The sequence below is a fragment of the Aulonocara stuartgranti genome (genome assembly GCF_965226115.1).
Source record: "Aulonocara stuartgranti genome assembly, chromosome: 22".
Classification (NCBI taxonomy): Eukaryota; Metazoa; Chordata; class Actinopteri; order Cichliformes; family Cichlidae; genus Aulonocara; species Aulonocara stuartgranti.
In genome coordinates this window covers 21069809-21095775 of record NC_138957.1, presented here as the reverse complement: position 1 = coordinate 21095775, position 25967 = coordinate 21069809, and the positions used below count along the sequence as shown (strand labels likewise).

The window sequence follows — 25967 nt, the reverse complement described above, 5'->3', positions numbered from 1 at the left end:
CGACTCAAGGAATTCAACCTTCAGATAGTCTACATCTTGACTTTGTGATGTCTAAAGTGAATTATTTTGTGAAACAAGACCTTAATTTCTTATCTTCTCCTTCAGCCTGACTACTGCTTTCTAAAAGCCTAGGATTTGTGGCTTTCACTGTAGCTTTTAATGACTTGAATGAGGTGCAGATGACATCACTACAGACTCATCACCTTTAAATAGCCACAAGTCTTTGTGGTTTTACACGAGTCAAGATTACTTTTACTTAAGCTTCAGAAATGGTGCTCCAGAAATTCACACCACTTACGCCACACTGTGTGGTTATGAGTTCCTAGTTACTCTGAACTGGAATGTCAGCCTCTTTGCTTCACCATCAGCTTTGAGTTGAATGAAAATCTTCTGGCCTTTAGTTTGAAACCAAAACTTATTTTTCCATTTTGTTTAGTACAATTCATGCAGTCATCTGTGCTTAACAGCATCTTGTGTCTGTTCAGTACAAAAATACATTTTAAAGTAAATACACTCACTGGCCACTTCATTAGGTACACCTGTACTATTGCTCATTAGCGCAAATATCTATATAAATTGTATATAACATAACTCATATCCATTTTTGCATGTAGATGTGGTCAGTAAACCAGCTGAAGTTCATGCAGAGCATCAGGATGTAGAAGAAAGTTGATTTAAGTAACTTTTAAGTGGCATAGCTGAAATACTTAGATGGGCTGGTCTAAGTATTTCAGAAACTGCTGATATGTTGGGATTTTCCCCAGACAGCCATCTCTAGAGTTTACAGAGAAAACACCCCCCAAAAATAAATAAAACAATCCAGTGAGTGGCAGTTCTCTGGGTGAAAATGAGTTGTTGTCAGAGGTCAGAGGAGAATGGTCACACTGCTCTAAGTTGCAGTAACAAATCACTTGTTAGAACCACGGTGTGTAGATGATGTTGTTTTCAGAGATGCTCAAGCTGGTGATGTAGCTGTGTGGGGTATATTTTCCTGGCATGCTCTGGGGTCTTTAGTGCAGAGCGACACACAGCCAAAGTGTTGTTGCCAACCATCTCCATCCCTTTATGACCACACTGTACCCACGGCTGCTTCCTGCAGGATAACACACCATGTCAGAATTCAAATCAAACCTCAAACTGGTTTCTTGACCATGACAGTGAGTTCACTGTACTCAAATGGCCTCTATTGTCATCAGCTCTCAATTCTTAAGAATGTGGTGGAATGGGATAATGACATTAGTCGAGAAATCTGTAGCTATGATGTGATGCTATCGGGTCATATTGACCAAAATATCAGAGGAATGAGCACCTCTGTGAATCAGTGCCATGAATAAGGAGTTAAAACAACAATAAGGTGTGCCTAATGAAGTGACCAGTTGTAGTTTGAAAGCTCTAACAAGCTAAAAAGATAATTATATAAATGCAGAAATGATTGTCTCAATTTAGAAGCCATTAAGTGCATAAGTAGTGGAGCAAACATCACATTTATAGTTTGCATAATTGTGAGACAGAATAATTTATTGAAACAGATACACGGATTTGATCATAAAGCATAAAAGACCTATTAAAAAACAAAAACACTCTACACAGCATTCATCAGAATATAAGAAATATAGATTTACTCTTTAAAACATCCACATAAACAAACCCCAGTTGGTCCCAGTAAGAAGAATGAAAAGGGTCTTAATAAAAAGTGGTCACTAAGTAAAGACACGAGGCTGTAGGTACATTCAGAACTACGATAGTGGACTCGCCTAAAAACAGTTATTTGTTCTGATGCTTATTACAAAACATACAAATTTTCTCATGTATGATAAAGATGACTTTAAAAAAAACAAACACAAGAAATATGTACACAATGCTCTTTCCTGTTTGCAACTTCCTAACATCAAAGGTTTTGTAAAACCAGACAGAAGTTACAGTTAGTATCTGACAAAACACGCACATGCTCATTATTTAGCTGTTCCAGTTTAGTCTCTGAGCAGTCGGGATGTTTGTGTGTCTGTGTTTGTAAGTATTATAGGGTAATGACAGTGCCGTCCTCCTCCACCCCTCCTCTGGGAAGTGCGAGACTGTTTCGTGGGTCAGTTTTCAGTGAGCTGAGGATTTTGTGCAGGCTGCCGTTGCTGTGGCGGAGGGCTGGGTTGCTGGTATGATGAAGCTGCGCGTGGGGTTGATGGCTGTGAAGGGACTGCTGGTGTGGGTTATGCTGAAGGTTAAGGTCTTTGTGGAACTGGTAGCTAAGACTGCTGTGTTGGTGGTGGTGGGACCCTCCATTTAGACTCTGCTGGGAGTGGAATGAAGCAGTGGAGACCACCGATAGTGGTCGTGTGGGAGGGCTCGGAGGGGCCGCCGAGCCTGAGGTGGTGGTCGGATTCTGGTGTTGTGTGCGGGACGCACTGGATGCCAGCGAAGCATTGGACCTCTGAGATGGCCTCTTGATGTTTTTCTCTATGACGACGTCATTATCCTCGTCACTCTCCAGGTCATCCTGATAACCATGCGCCCCAGAAGGTGGCATCCCCCCTATGTTTACATACATGTGACCGGTTGAGCCGTTGCTATCGGACGACTGGCCCGAGCTGCCGGAGATCCTGCTGCTGCGGACAACGTTGTTGCGCTGATTCACTGGTTTGACGGTAACAATCAGGTTGTGGCTGTTGGCGATCATCATATCTGTTACCTGATCCAAGGATTTCCCCGTCACTTCAATGCCGTTCACTTCCAGCACCTCGTCATTAACCGCCAGCAGCCCGGTGCTCTCCGCCAAACCTCCAGGCACCAGCCGAGATATGAAGATGCCAGGTACTTTCTCCAGTCCGTGAGAAGTCACGCGCACGCTGACTCCATCTCGAATGTAAAAGCCCAAAGGTTTGTCTGAACCGTGGCGATACAGGCGGACACGGCGGTGAGATTCAGGCAAGATGTCCACATCAATGATTGAGGAAACGGGTCGGAAGTCCTGTGGCATGCCGATGCGGATGTGAGGACGCTTGCGGTTGACGTCGTTGCGCAGCGCGACCACAGGCTTCTTCTTACGTGTTATGGTGTTGGAGGCAAAGTTGGTATAGTCTATCTCTTCTGCAAAGAAAGAGACGAGACAGAGAAAGAAAAAGATTTAGTGACAAGAAAACCATTTCAAAATGTTTATCTTCCATGTGTTAAACCAAGGCCCCATAGAAAAATAACTATTTCCAAGTATGAATCATGGAAAACTAGTCAAAGAACAAAAATATAAATCTGGAACGGAACAAGATAAAAAGGACTATCAAAACCTCTGTTACAAACCTTTGTGCAAATGATGCACAGATGTAGCTGACCCGAACTGTCCTGGGAAACACCTGCTAATCATTTACACAACTTTTATTCCAGATTTGACACAATATTTTAATTAGAGGAAAGTTATAAACAACACCGGAGTGCTCAGAGGTTTACTCACAAGGTTTCTATGCAAAAGTGCAACTTGAACAGGTCAACTAGATTCAGATGCTGAGAAGCTGTGTGTGTGTGTGTGTGTGTGTGTGTGTGTGTGTGTGTGTGTGTGTGTGTGTGTGTGTGTGTGTGTGTGTGTGTGTGTGTGTGTGTGTGTGTGTGTGTGTGTAAACTGCTGAGTTTGCTGAGCATTCCAGTGCAGAAAGCTGTGACCCACCCCTCTGCTACCAGGCTGCAGCTACATGGATAACAGGGTTGCATTTCTGCACGCAGATACAAAGTCACATGAGGTACATGTACCATAACCCATACAACTCAGTATCAAATGTTAAAAAAACAAAAACAAAACCCCTCATTGTGCTCTTTATAGCTAATTAGAAAGTGAACCATCTTCCACGACCTCAGTTCACAAGTGACCTCAAAGGACAATGAGACAACACGATGTGGAAAGAATGAGCTGAGGGAAGATTTGTTTGCTAATCTCAGTTAATGCTCGATGTTTCCAACCACAGATTCAGAGCCATCGATGAAACAATGGAGGCCTTCATGGTGGACTTGATTAGTGCTCCCTAGCCTTTTTATAATCTGACAAACCCCACAGGAACAACATCATCCCCCCAACTCTGAAGCAATTCCAATCAACTGTTATTTAACTCTTAATTGTTTATAATGTTAATCATTTGTCATCATGTCAAACTGTCAGAGAGTTTATCAGATATGTTAAAGCTTTGAGCAGTTACAGTTTTAACTACACAAAGTCTCTAGGAATTACTTTTAGCCATTTCAGTCATTATTGAACTTTGATCAATTTTCATTTGTAATTTAATAACTGCTCTGAACATCATTTTAAATAGCAATTTTACCCAGTCACCCCTTACCTTTTGTTCTGTCTGCATTTATTAATTACTTTTAATTAACTTCTCAGGCCAAATTTGTTCAGGTTCACTCATCTTTTCAATTAAAATTGTGCTACAGAAAAAACACCTCCTCTGGTACTTTTTCCCTGGTTGGAAATCAGTGGCTTGGATCACCCTGTCAGTGAATGACTGACATTTAAAAAAAAAGAAAAAAAAAAAAAGTAATCACTGCTGAGCATTAAACAAACAACAGCAACAAACCTTTTTTTTTTTTTTTTTTTTTTTTTTTAAAAAAGGGATGAATGTGTATTTACAGTTTCACATTGACTCACATATGATTACACATATGTTCACTGAGTTGTATTTCTGACAAAGATGCAAATAAGAGGAGGAGAGGAAAAAAAAATAGCTCTCTAATCTTCTCTTCTCAGGCAGGCAGGAAATCTGGACACAGTAAACCGTGATGTGACAGGAAGCGAAGGTCCCCAGACAGGAGAATCAGCTCCAGCACTTCCATTACTATGACTCATGTTTGCCCGACTGTTAGGGACACTTTAAGAAGAAAAAAAAAAAATGAAATTGTGTGTTTGACTGTGCACTGATGGTTCAGCACACAGTATTTGTTGGGCCTTTATTCAAACACTGAAATAAATTTCAATTCTGAGCCAGCTCCAGCCTCAGGACCTTTGCCATACACCTCCATATGGAGTGCCGACTCATCATCATTGTATGTTCTCCCTCTACAACTTCTGTGTGCAGACTGATGACTAAGCAATATATTCAATTTTTTCCAAAATCCATCCTCTTGGCATGCATCTTGGCAACGAATCTGGGAAGTTTTCCAGGCGGGTTAAGTCATGTTTTGAATACACTTACCTACAGCCCAACCTTAACAACAAAATACCTGCCAGCTCTGTGGTGGCAGCTAAGTCGCGAACCTCGACTGTGTGCATGCATCAGTTTTGATTGGCTCTGTGGGGTCAGAGGGTGGGACAACTGCAATTTTTTGTTTTTAGAGAATTAATTTTTTTGGGAGAATTAACTTTAAAGTTAAACATCGGCAGGTTAACATAGCTCTACAATTTCTATTCAGAATACTTTGAGTGTCATATCTCTTTCTGATAATGTCTGTATGATGGACATGAAAAGTAGAGAAAAGAATATAATTGTTGTGAAACGCAACGTGTGCTCAGGGTCTTAATGCTGTCAGGTGAACAGAAGCAGCTCCCATGAAATCGGCAGTGCTGTCGACCGTAGAAATCATGGGGAAACACAATGAAAACAAGGCAAAAATAGAAATGATAAATGTGCAAACTATAAGACTGACATCTCCTGGCTCAGCATGAAATAATGTTGTCAAGTCCTCAAAGACTCAAGCCAAGCTGCTGTGCCAGAAGTGCCCGATAAGGAAGAATAAATTGCTTTGTAAAAATGCATTTTTTAGCAGAGACAGTCTGAACATAATCAAACTTGGTGCTTGGTATTCTAAAATGTATTGTGCATGTTGCAGCAGAAGCTGATTTGATTGAAACCAGACGAGGCATTCGCTGTAGCGCGGGAATTTCTACCACAAGTGAAAGTCTGTCTGATGGGAACCATGTTGGGTGGGATTGCAGCTAGAATGTCATTACAGGTTTTCGGAGCAACACCCTCCTTCCACACCCTCACCTCAGTCTGAAGCAATGCCGCGCCACATCATCGCGGTATATGGGGCAACAGATGATTTCCCCCCCCCCCCCCAACTGAAAAGTCTGTAGTTTGTATGCAATGGCTCACAGCTGTTCTGCAAAACCCCAAAGAAGCATATATTTCTGTAATTTGCTTTAAGGGACTTGCATATTTACAACAGACTACAGTGGTGTGCTGATATACCCAAAGGGGAAGAGCTGAAGAGGAAAGACTAGTTAAGCTGTTTGGGGTTGTGTTTGCATTTAAGGGGGAAAAAAAAAAAAAAAAAAAAGGGGTCACTGTATAAAATCTGCCCCAAATTATCTTCTTTATTTCCAATACTATGATTTCCCTCCATCTTATTTATAAAAACAAAACCAAGACAACAACGATGACAACAACAAAAACGACTTGTGACACAATCAAAATGTATGCAGACGGCTGTATACCTCTCTAAAAAGAAAGCCTCAAACTCCATACACCTCAGCAGGCAAGTACCAAACACTAAGTAATACCACATAGTTTGATGAAAGAATGAGAGCCAAGAGAGCCACGACAAAAGGTATTAAATAACAATGACAAACAGCCAGAGGCAACGCTGTGAGTTGCAACACACTTCACGGGAAAGCCTGAAGTCATATTATATTTAGGAAAACAAAAAAAAAGTCCTTATAAAAACCTGTTTCTCAAGAAAATAATCAGTAGATAAACTGATGATGGATCATATCTAGCTAGTTAGGTGATATGTAGCCAATCAAATTGAGATGTTGAGTAGAAGAAGAAAACAACAGTGGCCACAAAACTTAGTTCATGTCTGTCTGCTGGACTGGGGTAATATATTAATCAAATTAAAAAGCACCTTTCCACTGCAAAAGCTCAACACCTAGTGTCTGCTGCCTGTTGAAAACCCCTCTACATAAGCACAGACACTGTATGCCTTCTTGGTAAACTCACATGTGTTTCTTTAGGGTTTAATAAAGCAGGAAAACTCTCTCTTACTTGAACGTTTGCATGAAAAAGAAGATGTTTCTAAACTACATCTTATTAAAAAGGTCAACTACTTGGAAAAGAACCGAGTAAGGATGAACCATCAGTGTCATAGCCCTGCCAAGTGTGGGAGACGCAGACAAACCCAAAGTGAGCATGTTCCAGCTGATAACACGATGGTTAACATAACAACTCCTGACAAACCTAATCCCTGCAGCACGATGAAGCATGATGGGTAAGCTGATGTGAACCCGCTGATCAAAGAATGCCGGGTCAATGCTGAGTGTTTGCAGGTTCGCCCTAATAATTAAAAGCCCGTGAGAAGACTAAATGTTGATCACAGTATGGAATAGAAAATGAGTCAAATTTAGGAACACTTATATGCATGCACACTCGCTAGTAACAGCTGTTTGTACTGTTACTTTGCCCAGAAATACTAGAGAACTCAAGCCAAGCCAAACCAGAGGAGTGAGGTTGAATGCTGACAGATGGAAAAAAAACAAATGAAAACAAAAACAAAAATAACGTTTAACAGTTGAGGTGTGAAGTATCAGCAAAGGTAATACGGGAGCTCTGATTCCTTTGAGAGGAATTCAGTGTTGCAATGCTTAAATCAACATGTGAAAGGGAGTTTTATTTAGCAATACTGGCTCCAAATGCACCACGATGCCAGAACACCACCTTATGTGGCTCCGACTGCTTTGAGGTCAGAGGTGAAAAGGAGTCTACATTCTGCTCTCTGTTGATGTGTGTGCCTGCCACTCCAAGAATGTGGTGGTTAGTCGGCGATATCTCCGATCAGGTTGAACTCCTGCATTACGTCAAGACAAGACACAGCAAGTGCCTATTTTAAACCTGACTATCATTTTTTTTGGCTAATGAGCGCCTTTGCTGACATATATATTTTTCTGTTTGTTTTACCCACAGTTTTTAATGAATCCTTGAAAGGCTGGTTAGCAAATGAGTTTCTGCCTGGTTCTCAGCTGCTATTAAATGCCCCATACTGTTCACACCTTACAAAGCCAAAGGGGGAAAAACTGGAAAAATAGCCTCTGATCCACTCAAGCCCACCTCTAGTTAACCAAAACTGTGAAAAGAAGGCGTTTTCAAGTCCTACTGCTTTTCCAGCCTTTCCCATAAAAAGCAGGAATCTAAAAAGTTTTACGACCCAGCCATTAGGACCTCACTGCACACTTGTTCCTGGCAGGTCTTCTGACATTCCCACTGACTCAAAACAACTTCAGAGGGGCAAAGTAGATGGAAATGAAACACAGCAAGAGTGCACTTCCATTTTGAGGCTGTGCTTTAAGCCCTCTCTGTCAGCTTTGGTAATTTCATGTTTGATACAACATGGCTAACACGCATGATTTAACGGAGGGAAATAAAATCGCAGGGAATTGGACCTGGGTGTGTTTGCTTGTATAAGCTACTCTGTCTAACATCATCAGTCCAGCACACTGTCACATACAAAGTGTTAGGGGTCACCTTCAAGATGTGTGAGCAGTATGTTAAAAGCTTTGCTTGCACCTGTGCAGGAAAAGAGTGCAACCACAGAGAAAAACAAAGTACCTGCTGGAACCAGAGCCTGAACTGATAAGGTCAGTTATTAGTGCGTCTTGTACCATCATGTGAGTGTACATAGGAGTTAAACACTGCTGCAAATACGGTGTAAGACACTAATCAAACAGTGTTAGTTCAGGTATGCCAAAGGGCAACCCCAGAAGATAAGCTAATGTCAATGCCAGATGATACCAGGCATTTGACTGGCTAATCTCACGTGCATGCTAGTCTTGATTGAGCTTCATTTCCTCACCATTTAAAAGCTGTTTTTTGGAAGAATTAAATGCAATCAGTGATATTAAGCTTTATGGTTTTATCACTGCAAAAAGAGTTGTCATAATGTGGGAGTGGGTCGAGGCATCTGCACACACAGCTGGTTAACAGCTTTAGCAGTGGTCTCCACAGTGGTGTGAGCCCAGATACAACCAAGACACAAACAGCCAAGCTGAGGAACTTCAAAAACAACCACGAGGCCAATCTAAACAAAAAGCACTAGTTTGCAGTTTTGGTACTTAAGTAAAGCACTCGTTTTCTCTTCGCCATCATATCCAACACCTCCCAGGCTACTGCTATTGGTAAATAAATAAATAAAAATTTTAAAAATGTCAACCTAAAAGGGTAATTAATAGTTGAACTTTGTGTTTCTGCAGTTATTGCAGGTATAAACGGACCACGCCAAAACGTCCTTGCGTCCAAAACGTAAAACTTTATCTCATAATTTCAGCATTATCTCATAATGCTGAAAAGTTCCGACTTCCCAGCTCATTTAAAAAAAAAAAGAAAAAAAAGTGTTGGATATGGAGAATTTTCACAGGACATGGCATTTTATCAGCTCACTGCAGCAGCAGCCTATAAGCATCAGTCTGCTGGTCTATCCGGCTACAGTACAGCTATGCATGTGACATTCCTGTGCCCCAACAACCCTTCCAGGCCCCACCAGGGTCTTCGTCCAAGCGTGACAAAGTGCTTAGTGACAGCAGAGACTAATCACTGGAGAGGGAGAGACGAGGCATATAGAGAGAACAGTGAATAGGGCTTGACCCTGCTGCCTTTTGCATTAGGTCACTGGATGCTGTGGCAGTGGGCTCCATTCCTGAGCCCCACAGACAGACACACACAGACATACAGCTGGGAGCTCCTCACTTTCACAACCACCAGGAACATGGCATGATGCAGGAAAGGATGAAACCTCACATGACAGAGCAGAGCCTCGCAGGACAAAACCAGACAGCTCAGTACAATGCAGGACAGTGAAGCCTATGCGTCCTACTGAAAACATTTCCCCACTTTACCCGCATTTACATTTTTTTTGTCCCGTTTGCATTAGAAAAGACGAGATTTAATGAAATGCAGAGCATTCTGTGTTGCTTTCTCCTTGTGCGTGGGATTGCAAATAGCTGGTTTTCATGACTATCCGTTGTGGTTTCACACAACGCTTCCAAATACAGCAGAATGAGCTGAGCAGCAAATTTCTACGTCTCTTTCCCATGTCAAAAAAAGGAAAAAAAAAAAAAAAAAGGCAAGAAAAACTCAGAATGCAGCGTGCAGTATCTTTTAAATGAGAGGTTAGGTTTTCATCTTTGTCTCAGTATCAAATGGAGGAACCAAAACAATCCGTCTTCTTGGACGTGTCCGGGCCTCCCTTTTGGAGATGGCTGAGAAGTCCCTCTTTGTGTTTAGGAGCAGACTACTGCCAAGATTTTTCCAACTAACACTAACATGGAAAAGGAATCCAGACTGAATAAAGACATTTTTAAACATGCAAACATATTTCACATTCTTGCAGGGGTGGATGAGGCAGAGCCCGAGTGGAAATTTGGAGAAGCTCGATAAATGTGCGTGGTTATAACAGACAGCTGCACTGAGGGTTAGGGTAGGAGCTAACTGGAAGTTTCAGTGATTTTGTGAATGCACAGACCATATTAAGGTTTACCGTATTTCCATGACATTCAGTGTTTCCAACAGAATGTGATTATATTTACGGCAGTAAAGGGGAGGAGATCTATAAGTGGACTCACACTGTAACATTTGTATATTAGAGCAATAAGCAGCTAAATCAGAGTTATCACTGAGCCTTGAGGTTCGACCAGCTCCACCGTCTTGGATGGCAGTTAGCAACAGTGGTACTACATTCTCCCACATGAACCAGTTCTTCACCTGCTGCAGATTCTGGTTTAATGACACCTTCAGATGTCCACAGCAGAATGAAGACTACAGTCACCAAATGCAATCCAAGACAGTGGCATCAAAGTCGGTCATGGCAAGTGGTAAAGAAACATGAGACAGGAAGGCCAAAAAAGGTAGCTGGTTGTCAGCTAGGGAAACTTTCAAAATAAGAGTGTGGAGATAGAAAACAAATGGCATTGTTGCAACTGATAAAAGGCGGGGGAAAGAAGCTAGAGCATGAATGGGTGTCTTTATGTTGTCCCTGTGACAGAAGTGACGTGTCCAAGGTGTCTCTTGCCCTATGACATCTGGGAAAAGCTCCAGCCCCACTGTGACTAGGGATGGGTACCGGTTCTGACATAAACAGTAGTAACCAGACCGAAAAGCAGCGCAGATTTCAGTGCTTTATTTCGGTGCTTTTTTTTTTCTTCTTGAGCTGTCATACAGTTTGGATTGTAGCCAATCATTTTACCTTTCCAAGGATAGTAGGCAGGCCCAGGTACATACGTTCTTTTAGAGCAGAGCTACAGATTAAAAACGCACACGGCGAAGCGGTCAAAAGTCTGGCTGTACTTCACAGAAAAAGATGCAAACTCAGCAGCCTGCAACAAGTGCTTTAAGGTGATACTGTGCAAAGGAGGTAACACCTCGAATCTGATGAAACACCTGGCGACGCATAGCGTTTTTTTCAAAAGCCGAGAAATGCACCGTATTTGATAGCTTGCTGCAAGACCTCACACCGAGCACATCTACTGCGGGTGTGTTATCGAACCCGGAGTTAGCAACATCCCCCCCCAAAGAACCCGAAGAGTAGAGTCCTGGCCCCTAGCCCTGCCAGTGTAGCAGAAATGATGACGGATGATGATGATGATGATGGCAGCAGCAGCCATTCTTCTCTGAGTGAGTAGCTTAATGTTGTTCGTGTGTAATTTACGTTGAGTAGGCTAACCACATTATTAAATTAATGCACATAAGGAGGTGAACTAGCAAACACCATCGTAGTTACATGCGGCTGTCTTCTTGTTTGATAGAGTGATACCATATATGCCCTATAGCTGCAAAAAAAAACAAAAAACAAAAAACAAAAAAAAAAAAAAAAACACAACAGCAGCTAAACATGAGAGGTTGTAGGACAAAGTTTGTGTTTTCCATTGTTTAAGCACTGGTTCCAACCAAAGGAGGTATGTTGTATCAACAGAAAAGGCTAACTTTGTTATCATTTTGCAGAAAAAAAAAGACTTCTAAAAATAAAAACGTAAGAGGTTTTTGGACAAAGTGTTCTCCATTCTTTAAGCACCGGCACCATTTCAAAAGTACCGGTTTGGCACTTGTATTGCATAAAACCTAAACGATATCCATCCCTAACTGTGACCCCAAAATGGATCAGCAGAAGAAAATGGATTACAGGATCGGTGGAATTTAATACATCAAAGCTAACTGCAGTTGCAACTAGTCACTTAATTATTAGTTAAACTGTTTAACATTGTAAAATCTCACTGTGCTTTTTATGCACATACAGGCAATTCGACAGTGAAGCATTTCTTAATTTTTGCAGTCCTACTTTCACTCAAACAAGTTCATCCACAAGTGACAGAGAGGATACGGATATATCCAAACATAAATACACTTCAATGTGAACTCCTTCAACCTGCTAATTCCACAAAGATGGTAGCAAACCACAGCTTAGAGCCACGACTATCATGGAGATTGCTTAACACTTCAAAGACCTACAATCCTTTGTTTAGTCTGCATTCATATTCTCTGCATGCTTCAGGTAGATAATAAAAAAAATAAAAATAAAAATTATGGGATAACATAAAAACAAGGGACAGTCAGTTTAGAAATATAAACCGTTAGCTTCAGGGAAACAGCAGTCTTAGCTTGTGCCAAATACAGATTTTGGGTGCACACTCTGCACGCACCGCGTTCACACCGGCTTCACTCATTCAGCTAACAGTTTCTGCAGCACACAGAGGCCGGGCTGCACATCTGGGACAAGTTAAATGGAGCTGCTTTGTCTGCTCCACTCTGGCTTGGCTCGTCTGCGTGGTGGGGTGTGGAGAGAGTCACAGGTTTGAGATTCGCTGCAGGTATCGCCCACCCCCATCACGCCCCCTCTGACCTCACAAACCACCAGAAACTTTACGTATGTGGGTGTCGGGCCAAGTCAGAAGGGAAGATGCAAGTTAAGGGAAAATAGGAGTGCATTTAATGGAAAAGGGAGTGTGTGCACGCGTACTTTAAGAGATTAATCTGTGTTTATGTGTAGGAGGGGGGGGTGGTGGCTGACAAGGCACAGAGGAGGGGAGAGTGAAACATCAAAGAGGGAGGAGTGTGGCGAAGTAGACAGGTCCTGCATTCCTTCAACTTTTCAAAAAGGAACAATGTACACTCCATCAAGTGTTCCCACTTACAAAATGCCTTCGGGGGTGGGTGGTGGGGTGGGGGTGGGATTCATCAAGTTTCCTTCCCTTCATCTTTCTCTTGAACATAACCAACTACTGCTTCTGCTTTTAATCCTGCTGCCTCTCTGCTGACCATATGCATGCTTCCAACCCCAAAAAACACATGCTGTTGATTTAAGCTCCCAAAAGCCTCCGCTGCCATATGGCCGCAGGTAAACGCTCTACTTTCACTGCTTACTGACCACATGAAGATATAAACACCCTTATACATCACCAAAGTTCATGTACATCTTACACTCTTTACATCACAGAGATGCACTGAGACAAAATCCAGGTACAGACTGCTTTTATTTAAAAAGACAACGAGACGACACTCAGCGCCGGCGCATGATCGCTCGCACGTCTCATAACCATACAACAAGTAATATATTTTACAGGCATTCTGGCAAAGAACGGATGCGGGGAAATAGATTCTGGCAGCGTCCGGGTCACAGCAGCAGACCTGGACTTGAGTACATGCCATCTGTCTGGACTTCTGTTAGTATGAGACATGCGAGTGATTAAGTGGGTGTGTTTGGAAGGACGGGAAAGACTTAAGAGGAATGCCTCCAAAAGCTTTCAAATATGAGGAAACAGAAGATATTGTTTCTTAATAGAGCCATCTTTGTGCGTCTCTTCAAGACAATACAAAAAGACATTCTTAAGGAATACTCGGAAGACATAGGGCGAAGAAAATAGCTGCAGTCTAACCTTTTGATTCCACTCCCACCCTCGAACACGAGCTTATCGGCCTCTTCAACCATCAAATAATATTTAATGAGCCCCAGGCTGAAAAGATTGGGACTCTGGATTAGCTTCACATTGTTTAATGGAGAGAACAATGTTTACGAGTCCTGTGCGCATATTATTCACGTGCGCTCATTTCAGGAGTGAGAAAAAGGGAACACGGTCCATTTGCAGCAGCTTGTTGAGATGGTTTTATGCTTTATGCTGAAAGCATTGATCATGAAGTTTAATAGGAGCAAACAAGTCGAATGAATTGCCAGAGGGGGGGGGGAAAAAAAAAAAAAAAAAAAAAAAAAAGGTTTTAGATTAATAAAAACTAAAAACGCGTAAACGGAAAACAGTGGCTGCTGTTCAGTTGGATGCATCATTCTCTATACTGAACAAACACGGGAACATTACACTGTGCCCTTCAACCATGTATCAGTACTACTGATCAGAGATCATCCCTGGTCCAAAATGGTAGGCCTGATCTAAAGATGGAATTGGAATCCAAATAAGTAAATCCATGATAGCAGAAATGTAGCACTTGGTAGCAGTAGTACTGACATAAGCAGATATTGATGATGGCAGAATGTTTATTCAAATGTTAACATTAGTATGGCTTCAAGTAGCCTACCAATCACCCCACAAGCTATAATGCTAGTTGCATTATATTAGCTCAAGCATTTATTCTTGTTTACCAGCTGCAAACATTTTAGCCTATGGAAAAAAAAAATGTGGCTTTTCCAGCAATTTCAAACAAAATCATATTATTTTGGAATAACATGAGGATGAAAACAGTTTGGATGGTGATAGAATGAATGATCTGGATGATGGTCTTTTATGTGGTTTGCAAAAACTGGAGGTATTTACTCCCTTGGTCTGAAAAGTATGATGGCACCTTTTGTAATTGAGGACGTTGAATTAATCGTCATTGTGATTAGAGGTCATACTGCCCTACGCCGCACTAGTTGCTTGTAGTTTTTCCCTGTGCTTTTTCCATGAACAGAGGCTGCTTAGCGCTTTGTGCATGGCTTCTTTAGCCACAGCAGTGACAGCACAGATTAGAAGTTTCACTATTTTTTTTACCCATTACACTCACTGCTGCCATCTTGGATGTTAATTCTGAGTTGGTAAGACTGCTCAGATTCTCCGAGTTGGAAATCTGAGTTGAAGGAGCATTTCAGTTTCAAAATCTGACTTAATCTCCAACGTACCAGTACACTGGCTAATGTACCAAAACAGAACAAGTACTACTGCGCTGTCAGAATTTTGGCATCAAGTATCAACACACATAGACTTCCTGTCCCTTTAACTGTATTCTTATTTCCCCTCAACTTGCACCGCTGCTTGCGACTTAGCACGATACCAACATGGTTTGTTTAATTGTATCCAAATAATCAACCTATAAGCAAAATAATAAACATAAATTCCAAGCTATAACCCTTTCAGTTTAACAGAACTCTTTTACAGAGGCTACTTCATGATACAATCTGTGTGATCTCAAACACCACGAATGAACTCTTGAAGACCTCTTCTGCCGTTTTCATGACCTTCTGCTTCATCCTTCCCAACCTTTTAAACCTAATCTTTTATCAGCTGCAGGTGACAGACGACAGGCAGACTAGGAGGATTATGGTCTCTCTGGAGCTCACATGCAGATACACAAACATTCTGCAGACAGGCCAGGACACACCGGAGGTTGTGACAATCAAGGCGGGCAGGTAAGGAAGTAAGTGCACAAACAGGCATGTGAAAAATTTAGAACAGCTCTTGTGTAAACAGCTGAGGACAAGTCGTCGTATTGCCTGCGCACCAGTTTTGTTTCTGTAAACGGACGGCTCAGGGGAAACACACAAAGAGAAACCGAGGAAGGGCGATTCTGCCTCTCTTCAAATAAGACTTCGTGCTGAGAGGGTCTTACATCAACTCACAGGAAAAGGGAGCCTTTGTTTTGAAGTTGCCTCTGGAGACGTTCATCTCCCGTACTTCATGGTAGAAAAAAAAAAATTTTTTTTAAAAAGGGAAAGAAAGAAAGAAGGCCAAAGAAAATATTGCGTTGGACAGCAAATGAGATCTTTTCATTCTTATCCAAGCAGACGAGTATGCAGCAATCACGTTCAGTCAACTGTGCTTATTTTGTCTAAAATTAAGCGATAGCTGAAGCAGAACTTTGACTACTTGTCCACATTCGATGTAGCCGGACGGCTTCAGTCTTAAGCCTCAGCGTGAGATTTGCACTGCTACGTACTCAACCATTCCCTTAATGTGAGCAAACACATTGAGCTCTAGTGAGTCATGAAAAAGGGGTCAGTCAGCCTCCAAGTGAGTGCCCCACCACCACCACAATTGCTATGGAGTGCGATTGGGAAAATGCTCTGCAAGCTTGGACAGGCCCCCTTCTTCCATCTTCTTGAAAGATAGCACCTGAAACATCAACTCTTACACAACCACACAGCATAACAGAAAACTTCCTGTGCACAGTGACACATATCCTTGGTTTTTCCTGCCCCTGCTTTGCTCCACTGATTTCATTTGCAGTTTACTTCATCTCGCAGCTAGCTACAGCTAAAACAGTCAGTACTCTCCTCTGCTCTCTTCCCTCTCTCTCACACACCATGTCAAAACTGTCTGTGGGAGTATTTCCACATGAGCTGTCAGTAACCATTGTTTCAGGGAGTCTCTAGGACACAACTCGTACCAGGACAAGAGTCAGGGCTCATTCCTCCCCTCCTCCATTCTTTTCCTTCCTCTCCCGTCCTGAACTGCTGAGTTGGCCTGATTCAACCACCGACTCGTGGCCCACATGTTTAGAGAACGGGGGATGGTGGTTGGGAGAAGTGGGCAGCGTCTTCTCACGGTGTGTGTTTTTGTTCTGCTCATAAGATCAAATGAAGAGGAGGGCTTTTTCCTAAAACCTTTGTGGGAATTTATTGGTGTTTGGGTGCTGACTGCATCCCCAAATGGGCTCAAAAAGTAAACCACGTTTATGAGACTTCAAGTTTGTCCTTTGTAAGATTATATTAAAAGATGCACAAGTGCCATTTGAGAACCTCTCACATCCTGTGTGACAAATACACAGCTGCTAAAAAAAAAAAAGTGTTGCATCCACTATAACTTAAATATTGCTAAAGCTCCCTCTGTTAAATCATGGACAGGCCTTAGCTAAGACACCTTGATTAGAGGTTAATTGGGGTTTACTTTGATGCACGTTGCAGGGGCCACTGTCAGGCTCTGGTGATTTGTGATGGCCAATCATAAAAGGCTTCAAGCACAATTGTAGCCAATCAAATCGTGACTTTGAATGTTATGGCTGAATAACAGCCAGAGTCGCATGGGCATGACAGCTTGTCTCGTTGTTATAGCCTCATGACCTATATAAGACAATGTACTGTATTTTAACTACCTAAAAATCGCACACACGCTCACATACCCCTTTAACAACCAGATGTGAGTAAAATATAAGTAATATATGATATAAGATAGAAATAAATTATACAAAAAAAAATATCAATTATAGAATCTGTTGGGGCTAAACAACAAACAAGAGTGTTTTCCCTCACCAGGGACAACAAAAAAGGTTCAAACTCAGAAATCCAGCCCCCCCTTTTCCACTTAAAGCAAACAACGAAATGGCCTCTTAATTCATCAGTGTGGCGTGGCCACATGGGAATACAAGAAAAGTACACAACCCTAAAGAAACACTGCACTCCCTCTCAGCGGAACCAGCTCCAACCACTGTAAGCGTAGAGAGGAAAAACAAAACTACACAACACATGAAATGTGCTGTGACACAAAAATGACTACAGGCGTGATCTTTACAGTGTGCATAAGACACACTGGTGACTGTGTGCATGTTAAGTAGGGTTGCCAACTCCCTGAAAAATAAATAAGGGACACCTCGTGGCCAGGGCCGGGCAACCCAGTTGTCTTCACCCTTCCCAGTGTGGTAGCTCTTTTTTTGTGTGTGAAATTATTTAACCATTTGACTTGAACTTGATTTAAGCAGATGCATATTCTTTGTGATATGACCATATGGGAAACAAATGATCATTTAGCCATTTATTTTTAGCTCACAATGACAACATTAACACAGTAAAACAGGTCTCTTTCTTAAACAGAAGCCTGTCATGCTTAACTTTTGAGAATATAAGTAAATCTTTCTTTAAAAGAACTCTGTCCTACTTAACTTAAAATTATATAAATTAATAGAAAGCAATAGAACGAAAAATATTCTTGTAACAGTGCACATTTAGTGCATTTAGTACAGTTGGCTTCAGTTGAGGTATTATTTCAGCTTTTCTAAAGCTAATCAGCTGCTCCTGTTTGTAAACCCACTTGTTCCCATGATTACGCATCTTAACTCATCATCATTATTCATCTATGTATTACTTTTATGTATTAGTCATCTATTTGTTGTAATCATCTATCCTTGCATTTGTTTATTACACAAAATAAGTTATATTATCACACTTCTGGCCACATAGCCCTGATATTCACTGCACATGCCCATATTAACCTTAACCAGAGGGTTTAAAAAAAACAAACCAGTGTTTACATACCATATCTGCTTCTGCCGTGGCCTGGCGGACAAAAAATTGGTAAAGGGTTCCCCGAGCTTTCACGCCCCTCATGTTCTTCATGTGCCCACCAATAGAAGCATGCCTATGGAAAAAGTGCGCCGGCACACAGTGCAGTGCGCTTTATAGTGCACTTTTCCAGCCAGGTGTTTTCCTTTTCCCATTCCTCCCTGTACTTTTGCAGCCTTTTTTTTTTTTCTTTCTCTGGGCGAACAAACATTGCTGCTCTAATGCTGGGCTCACACTGTGCGATTTTTGGCCCATTTTGAGCCGATTTTTGAGTCGTGCGACCGATTTGGTGATCAGCCCGATTTTGGCCTTCATCGTGCATCGTGTAGTATACGTGGGGTAACGAGAAGCGATTAACACCTCACGACCAGCTCCCGATCATCAATCGCTCGTGAGGGTGTCACCGCAGCTGCTCACGCGCAAACACGTAAACGTCGGTGAAAAAGACGGAGCAGCACAGCTGTGCAGCGTGTGATCTGGACACAAGCGATGGAGGCACAACTTGTAGAACTTTGGAAAGCTCATCCGAGCCTTTTCGATGTGGCATCACAAAATTATCACGACCACAACAACCGTGAAAATAGTTGGATTTACACTGTTGCTCAATCACAGCTGCCTGATCAATGTTTTTCATTAGCAATTTAGCAAAGTTGATGTGGTGGTGTGTCTGTGTGAGTGAAAGACAGAGAGAGCGAGCGACAGATTTTCTGTTATAACCTTCATTTTATGGACGCACAGTGTGCCGTCCGAGACTTGCACCGCAGTGTCGGCGTTTGTTTCCCTGTTGGCCATGCTTGTTGTTGTGGTCATCGGTTGTCTTCCGGTATTTTCTCCGTAAGCGACCTTTCCTCAACCAATGAGATGAGCGGTAATCTGACTTGTCATACTCGAATTGTCATAAGTGTGCTGTCAGCTCATTGGTCACAAAGCAGGAGAGGGGCTGGGAATTGTGTTTTCAAACAAAGTGTTAATTCCATTAAAAGTTATAGACTACTTTTGATTCTCACTGTATTACGGGACAAAGTGCGTCCCTTATTAGCTCAATACGGGACGTGTACTTTTGTTTCTAAATACGGGACGATTCCGTTTTTTAAGGGACGGTTGGCAACCCTAATGTTAAGTGTGTGCATGCTCTGTTAGCTTCACATTTACTGACACCACTGTTAGTGAGGTTCAATAACCAAACACCAGAAACTTACAAAAATAATAAACAGGGACCCCTCAGTCCTCCCATATGTTTGGTGGTTTTAGCGCTGTATGATTTTGGCCTCGGGGACCTCACCAGGGTCATCAAATTAGGAAAATAAAGTTACTTTGCTCCACAGTTGGATCTGAAAGACGAGTCTACATGTTTAGTGCATCTGCAAGATACCTATAAATTTTATAGCGAGGTGTTAAGTGCAGTCTACTTGTTTATCACATTCATGTTAGCCATGCTACTACTGGTCACCACAGAACCGTTTCTGTAGCCAGGACACAGCTAACTTGGAGTTAGCTGAGCGACTCTGCCCGTGGGGAGTGTGTTTCTGTGGCTGAGCTCTCGAGAAGCATAGTCAGTCCCTCCCTTTGTAATTATGGACTCCCAAAATAACTCTTTGCAGAGGCTAAACTAGGTTGATGTTGTGCTAGCTAGCAAACACTTCTTATAGCTCAAGATGTCACGAAGCCTTGAAATGCGCAGTAGCTTTAACTTTAATGTTCAAATTTGAAATGAATCCAAAAGCTTTTCACCAGGTGCAGAAAACAGAACAAATATAAACTACACTGAAGCCACGTCCAGGGTTTTGAGCTGATAATTGCACCGCAGACTGCCGCATACACTTAGAGCCATCTTGCACGCTTTGATGATGGGATTTCCTCAAAAAGGACAAATCCTTTGCTCAAGCTTGCAGCTGTGTTCATAACATTCACATGTGTGAATGAGTGTGCGTTTTCCACTGCTGCACACATACACAGCAGCACTCTCAGAGCATGCCTGGCCTTGTCCTTCAGTAGAGCTGTAATTAAGGAGGAACTGCAGCGAGCTGTCTCTGCACCAAACCAGCGACTCCTCCCTTGAAAACCCACTAACACCCACCCAGCGGCCATATTCCCCGCTCTCTCTAACCCCAAATCTTCACCCTCTTCCCTCACGGTTCGGTCCAAACTTTGCCTGGGAATTTTCCACTGCATTCTTGTACTTGACCACTCTCGGTCTGTCTCTGTCCTGGCTGAAGGAACTCATCATCATCATCATCATCCATCATTTAGGTCTGATCCACTGCTGGAGATAAGGCTGATGGATGTAACTGTTATAGAGGGACTAGTTTGACATTTTGGAGACTACAGATGTTTGCCATCCTGCTCAGAGATCAAACTCAAACCCACATATACTATCTGTCTGTATGGCACACCTGAACCTCCCTTCAACCAGGTGTAGCCGTCAGGAATGGAGGGGAAAAAAGGAAACAAACGAGTATGTGCATGTGTAGGGAAACACAAGTTAAAGCTACTTTGCCAACTGTGACAGACATGTTGACAACTGTAAACCGGTCATGAATGTTTCCCAAACACACACTTCCTTTGCTCCTAATTTGTTGGTATTAAATGTGAAATTTGCCATCACTCACCTCTGTCCGCTTCGTCAACGCCAAACACATCATTAGGTTGGGTACTGAAAGCAGCACGTTTAGGGTACCGACTGAATTACGTTGGCATTTCTGAATACAGAGTCCCACAAAAATCAATCTGTGCTAAATTTAGGTATCAGAGCCAAACCATGCATAGTCACTTCTGTAAGGTGTTGAATGAAAACAAATGCACAGGGCAACTGGCAGCAGCGGGGAGCAGAAAATAAAATAAAATGTAGTACTTTTACTCATTCGAGTGTAGTATCATAGTGTATTTTTCCATATGCTCCCCTCCCCCCCCCCAAAAAAGACCAAGATACTATCTGTTCGGTTGGCATGAGTCACAATTGCCTGAAAGAATTTGTATAAGAGTCAGGCTGAAAGCACAAAAACAAAGCTGTTGAAATGATTCTTAAAACAGCTCCCAAACAAACACAAACGGAGAACAGAAACCCACATACAGTTGGGATATTCAAAGTCACACATGTGACAGGATCTCATTCCACTTCCCGGCCATAAACCAGGGGAAAGGACAAGCTCGTTTATGCTCTTTGAAGGTTCATGCTGCTGGTAGTGACTTGGGAAGTTGTTTGTTTGTCTCCGAAGGACCGGCTATGTTCATGACATTCATCACATTTCCAGAGCCCGGCTCTCTAGAGCTTTAAGTGCATGCAGGATGAATTCAATTTCAGAGGCCCTGAGTTTTTCTTAAAAAACAAAAAAAACTGAGTAGACATAACAGACACTCTGTTGAGGTGTGATGGGATTTTTAAATTGAGACCAGCTGTGTATGGAGTTCATTTTCACCCATATGAAGAACTGCAAATCAGCTGTGTCCTCGAGGAAATGTGCCTGTCAGAGAGAGTAAAACATCTGATCGATTTTCCTTTTCAGACAAGTTGACAAAAAGAGCAATGCTGACTGCAGACTTTTCAAAGGCAAAATAAAAAAATCAATTAAAATGCCCGTCGTAAGTGGCAAGCAGATGTTCGGGATGGGTGCCCTGACACAGACGCTCTCCCACAATGTCTGGAAACTTCATCGCGGGAGAGCGGAGGTGCAGTTCAAAGTGAGGTCGTAAACCAAAATGAAAACAGAGACTTAGCAAACACAAACACGAATACAGCTTTGACAAATGCAACAACCCTTGAACGTTTCATTAAAAAAACCAGGACTTTCCCTCCCAGGTCTTGAGAACACAGCGAAGCGCTGCGTGGTGACTGTCGATCACGTAGGAAAGTATGCATTCGACAATAAGAAGTGCTTTTGTTACAGGTCAAGCGCAAGCCCGGCCTCTGGTGCAGTCATCATAAAATGATGCACTTCCTGACTGGCTGCATGGTTAACATTGTTGTGCTGTCGCTTTAGTGCATTCTCACATGCACATCCATCTCTTTTTTCCTGCCAGCTGAGACGATTTACAGCCTCATGCAAGCTGGTTTGCCGTGGCTCTGTTGTCCACCCATCAGTAATGGCTATTGCCGCTCTGTCCTGATCCTGGCAGGAAGCGGGGATCTTAATCACACTTTAACTATAGCTAGCATTGTCTGAAGACACAGAAAAAGGCCACACACAGGTTTTCTTGTGACGCCCACACATACACAAGAACTACACACGGTTTTATGGCACAGACACCCCCCCCCAGTAGAGGCAAGGCTTCATATTTCTGACAGTGACTGATCCATGAAACCTTTTCCCATACTGCTGCCCTCTGAATGTCACACAGATGTGACATCAAAGTATCTGTTTAAAGCTTTCAAAAAGCACTAATAAAAAGTCTTTTTGTCCAGTACCGTTGTTAAAATTAAAGCTAAAAAGCTTTTAATCTTTTTCACATTTTCCTAAAAATTGCTAATTTCTGTTGGTTCAGATTGGAAGAAGAGGACAAGTGCCAGACCACAGGATAGAGGTGGACTCGACCTGCCCGGCTGTCTCTCCTTCCTTCCCCCTTTCCTGCATGTTTGTCTGTCTTACTGTCAGGGCGACTCCCCACTGTCTGCTGTGGTTTTCTCCCCTCTTTGCCCTTGACGACTGAGTCATGTTTAAGCGCCAACATGAAAAGAATGAGGACTGGCTGGAGCTACCTTAAGTAAAATACTTGAACACATACCAAGATGATCAGATACTATAGTTTTGCTGCCATACGTGCAGAAACTGCACTTTTACATCTGTTCTGAGGACAAGAGCAAGCAAAAGAGAGGAGAATTGTAACAAAGAACAAGACAAGGGCAGAAAGAAAAAAACAGATTAAATGACAACCACTCTTTCCTCTTTAGAGCCATATGCAGTGTGTCGGGTTGTTATTTCACAGCAGCCCCTTTCACTGAACCTTCATCGCAGAGCCAGAGGCTGCTCTGTGGTGCCAAACACAAAGGGACGAGGTACTTAAGGTTCCAGCACAATAGACGATACTGAAAGTCATTCTTAATGACACCACAAATGGAGTCACAAAAGCACACTAAAGGCCGAGCAATGAGGCAGTGCCTTTGCATGACCAAAATAGATGTGCTGGAATGAGGAAAAAGATGGTTTCGGGCCATCGAGGGAGTTCACTGGAATGAGAGTTATTAATCCACCGAGCGGCATCTGAACTGCAACTGAGCACAGAAGATGAAACTGAAAAAAAGAAAAGAAAGAAAAGCTGCACTGGCAGGAATAAATGCTGAATTATCTACACTAATCAAAACATCCACTCTAATCTGGTGTCTTTAGGGCTAAATCAGCTTAAAGAGGCATCCTGGAAAACACAGCCAACGCCAATTACTGAGGGGACTCTCTCCCTCTCTTGCCCACATGGATCAAAGGCTGTGAACGGGGACATGTGGACAAAAGTACACACGTGCATGCACGTGTTCTCAGAAGCCCTTTGGCCATGGTGTGAGAGTGGCCAGATGTGCTGACAGGATCTCTGCAGTTGACCAAAACAGCAGCACAGAGCCTGTAAGGATCACTGCACAGGCAGTGGCTCTAAAAATGTAGAAAAGCTACTATAAAGACCCGCATTGAGGAATCTTTACAGTAACTGGTTTGGAACAAGTTTACTTTTGGGATGCAATTGAGAACCTCATTTCAGAAAATATACGCAGATGAGGCCCAACATATAGACCTTTTTTTTTTTTTTTAAATGCAATGTTCTGCTGGGAAAATGTACCAAACTGGTGCTACAGACCAAGCACGCCATGCTACAGAAAGACTAGCCTTCCCAGAAGGACAATGCCTCATGCAAACTGCAAAAACGTCTCAACAAATACAAGAACGAGACCAAAGTGATGACTCAATGGCCAAACTCCACCAATTGCAGCGAAATAAGCGCACTCCACAGTTCCATCATGTCCCTGGCACCACACAGGACCAGGATAATCCCAGTGCCAGACACCACAGCAGGACCCGCAATGACCTGCGTCTATGCCTCAATGAGGTAGAGCAGTTTTGGCTCAATGAGGGGATCCCACACAAGACTAGGCAGGTGGTTTACGAAAGAAGAAAAGGCTATCAAGGTGATTACTGTATTTACTTTGTTCTTCTATTGTCGTAATCCTGTACTGCTGTACTTGTGTGAAGCACTTTGATGTACCTTGGTCTTTTTAAATGTGCTACAGAAATAAAATTGAAACTGATGTAATGTTCGGTAATAATAAATGAGACTTGAGACAAAAATCACGATAAGAAATTCGTCTCCATGGTAATATTTAAGCATTTATGTCATCAACACGAAGGCATAAACCACCTTTTAGCACAACAACATTTTTTCCTTCTTACGGTAAATTCTGCCTAATATCTTCTCTTTGATAAGTGTTTCTGTAATTTCACAACGGAAATTTAATAATTTTCTATCACATGAAAAACTGAGGCAGGGTAAGTGAGGAGGGGACGTGTATGCGGGTTGCTGAGTGTGGTTTTAGTTTGAGCAGAGCTCCTGCTCTTTGTCACAGTGACTCCAGAGTGGGAAAGGTCAGGGCTTGTTTGGTTAAGGTCAAACCTGTGGGCCTCACCCATATCACCAACATCCCCATGATTCCCACACTCAGGCTTACTTTGGCTGCAAGTATATGTAGAGGCAATAACAAAATCATCCCTGATTTACTAGGGGGGAATCCCTTCAGTCTTGTTTGGAAAGATCATTTCCTTCTAACTAACTCACCCTGGACCTTTCCATCACATGTTTTCCACTGCTTGGCTTGGCTGGCCTGGTTGCCGTTGTGATGGTCCTCAATATCATTTAGCCACTCCTCCAAAGACGATCTCATCCTGGTGGACGCTCACCCAAACTGTCGTGACAGGTGGACTCGAATGTAGTCTGTTTGTTCTGCAGACTGAAAAAGCAGCCGAATAGCTCGCCCAGTTATTCATTAAGTACTTCACAATTAAAATATCTGCAGAACATGTGTGCCTCTTTTACGTGTGCAACCCTATCTGCCTCAAATAGAAGTGAAATTAGTAGCAAACACTGCATGGTGTGTGCACCAGATACCACAAAACACATTGTTGTGACAAAGACTCCTCCTTTGATTCATTTCAAAAGTCTTATTCTGGGATGAAAGAAAGTCGATTTTTCAACCTCCCATATGTTCCTCCCCCATCCTCACAATTTGGATGTCAACAGTTTGCAATGAACAGAAGCACCTGATTAAAGTGACTCTTATGCTAAAACAATTAATAACCCTTCCACTCAAGCAATTTCAGCAGGCGGCATTGGTTCTTCCTGTTACTATGTAACTTTACTGCATGACAGCTCTGTAGTTGTGTTAGGAGAAAAAAGTAAATAAAAGGTCATCTGCGGGAAATCTGCAAAGTGGAGACATTCAGAAATATATATTTTCCTTTTTTCTTTGATCTCCAAGCAACTGTGCAGTCCAAGCTGTTGTGTAACAGCCTCGGTCTGGATGTCTGCACAGCTCAGCTGAAACTGGCACAGCTGCTGATACAGTC

The 25967-nt window shown here is 42.4% G+C and overlaps 1 protein-coding gene across 2 annotated transcripts in view; it reads right to left on the bottom strand.

Annotated features, from left to right (window-relative positions):
* Positions 1-1497: 1497 nt before the first annotated feature.
* The window catches only part of pard6gb (par-6 family cell polarity regulator gamma b), a 39138-nt gene continuing 14668 nt past the window's right edge, over positions 1498-25967 (bottom strand). For both annotated transcript variants that reach the window (XM_082521986.1, XM_082521987.1), the window contains exon 3: positions 1498-3081. In XM_082521986.1, coding sequence (XP_082378112.1) covers positions 2018-3081 — 1064 coding nt within the window. In that variant the 3' untranslated portion in view covers positions 1498-2017. The remainder of the gene's footprint in view (positions 3082-25967) is intronic.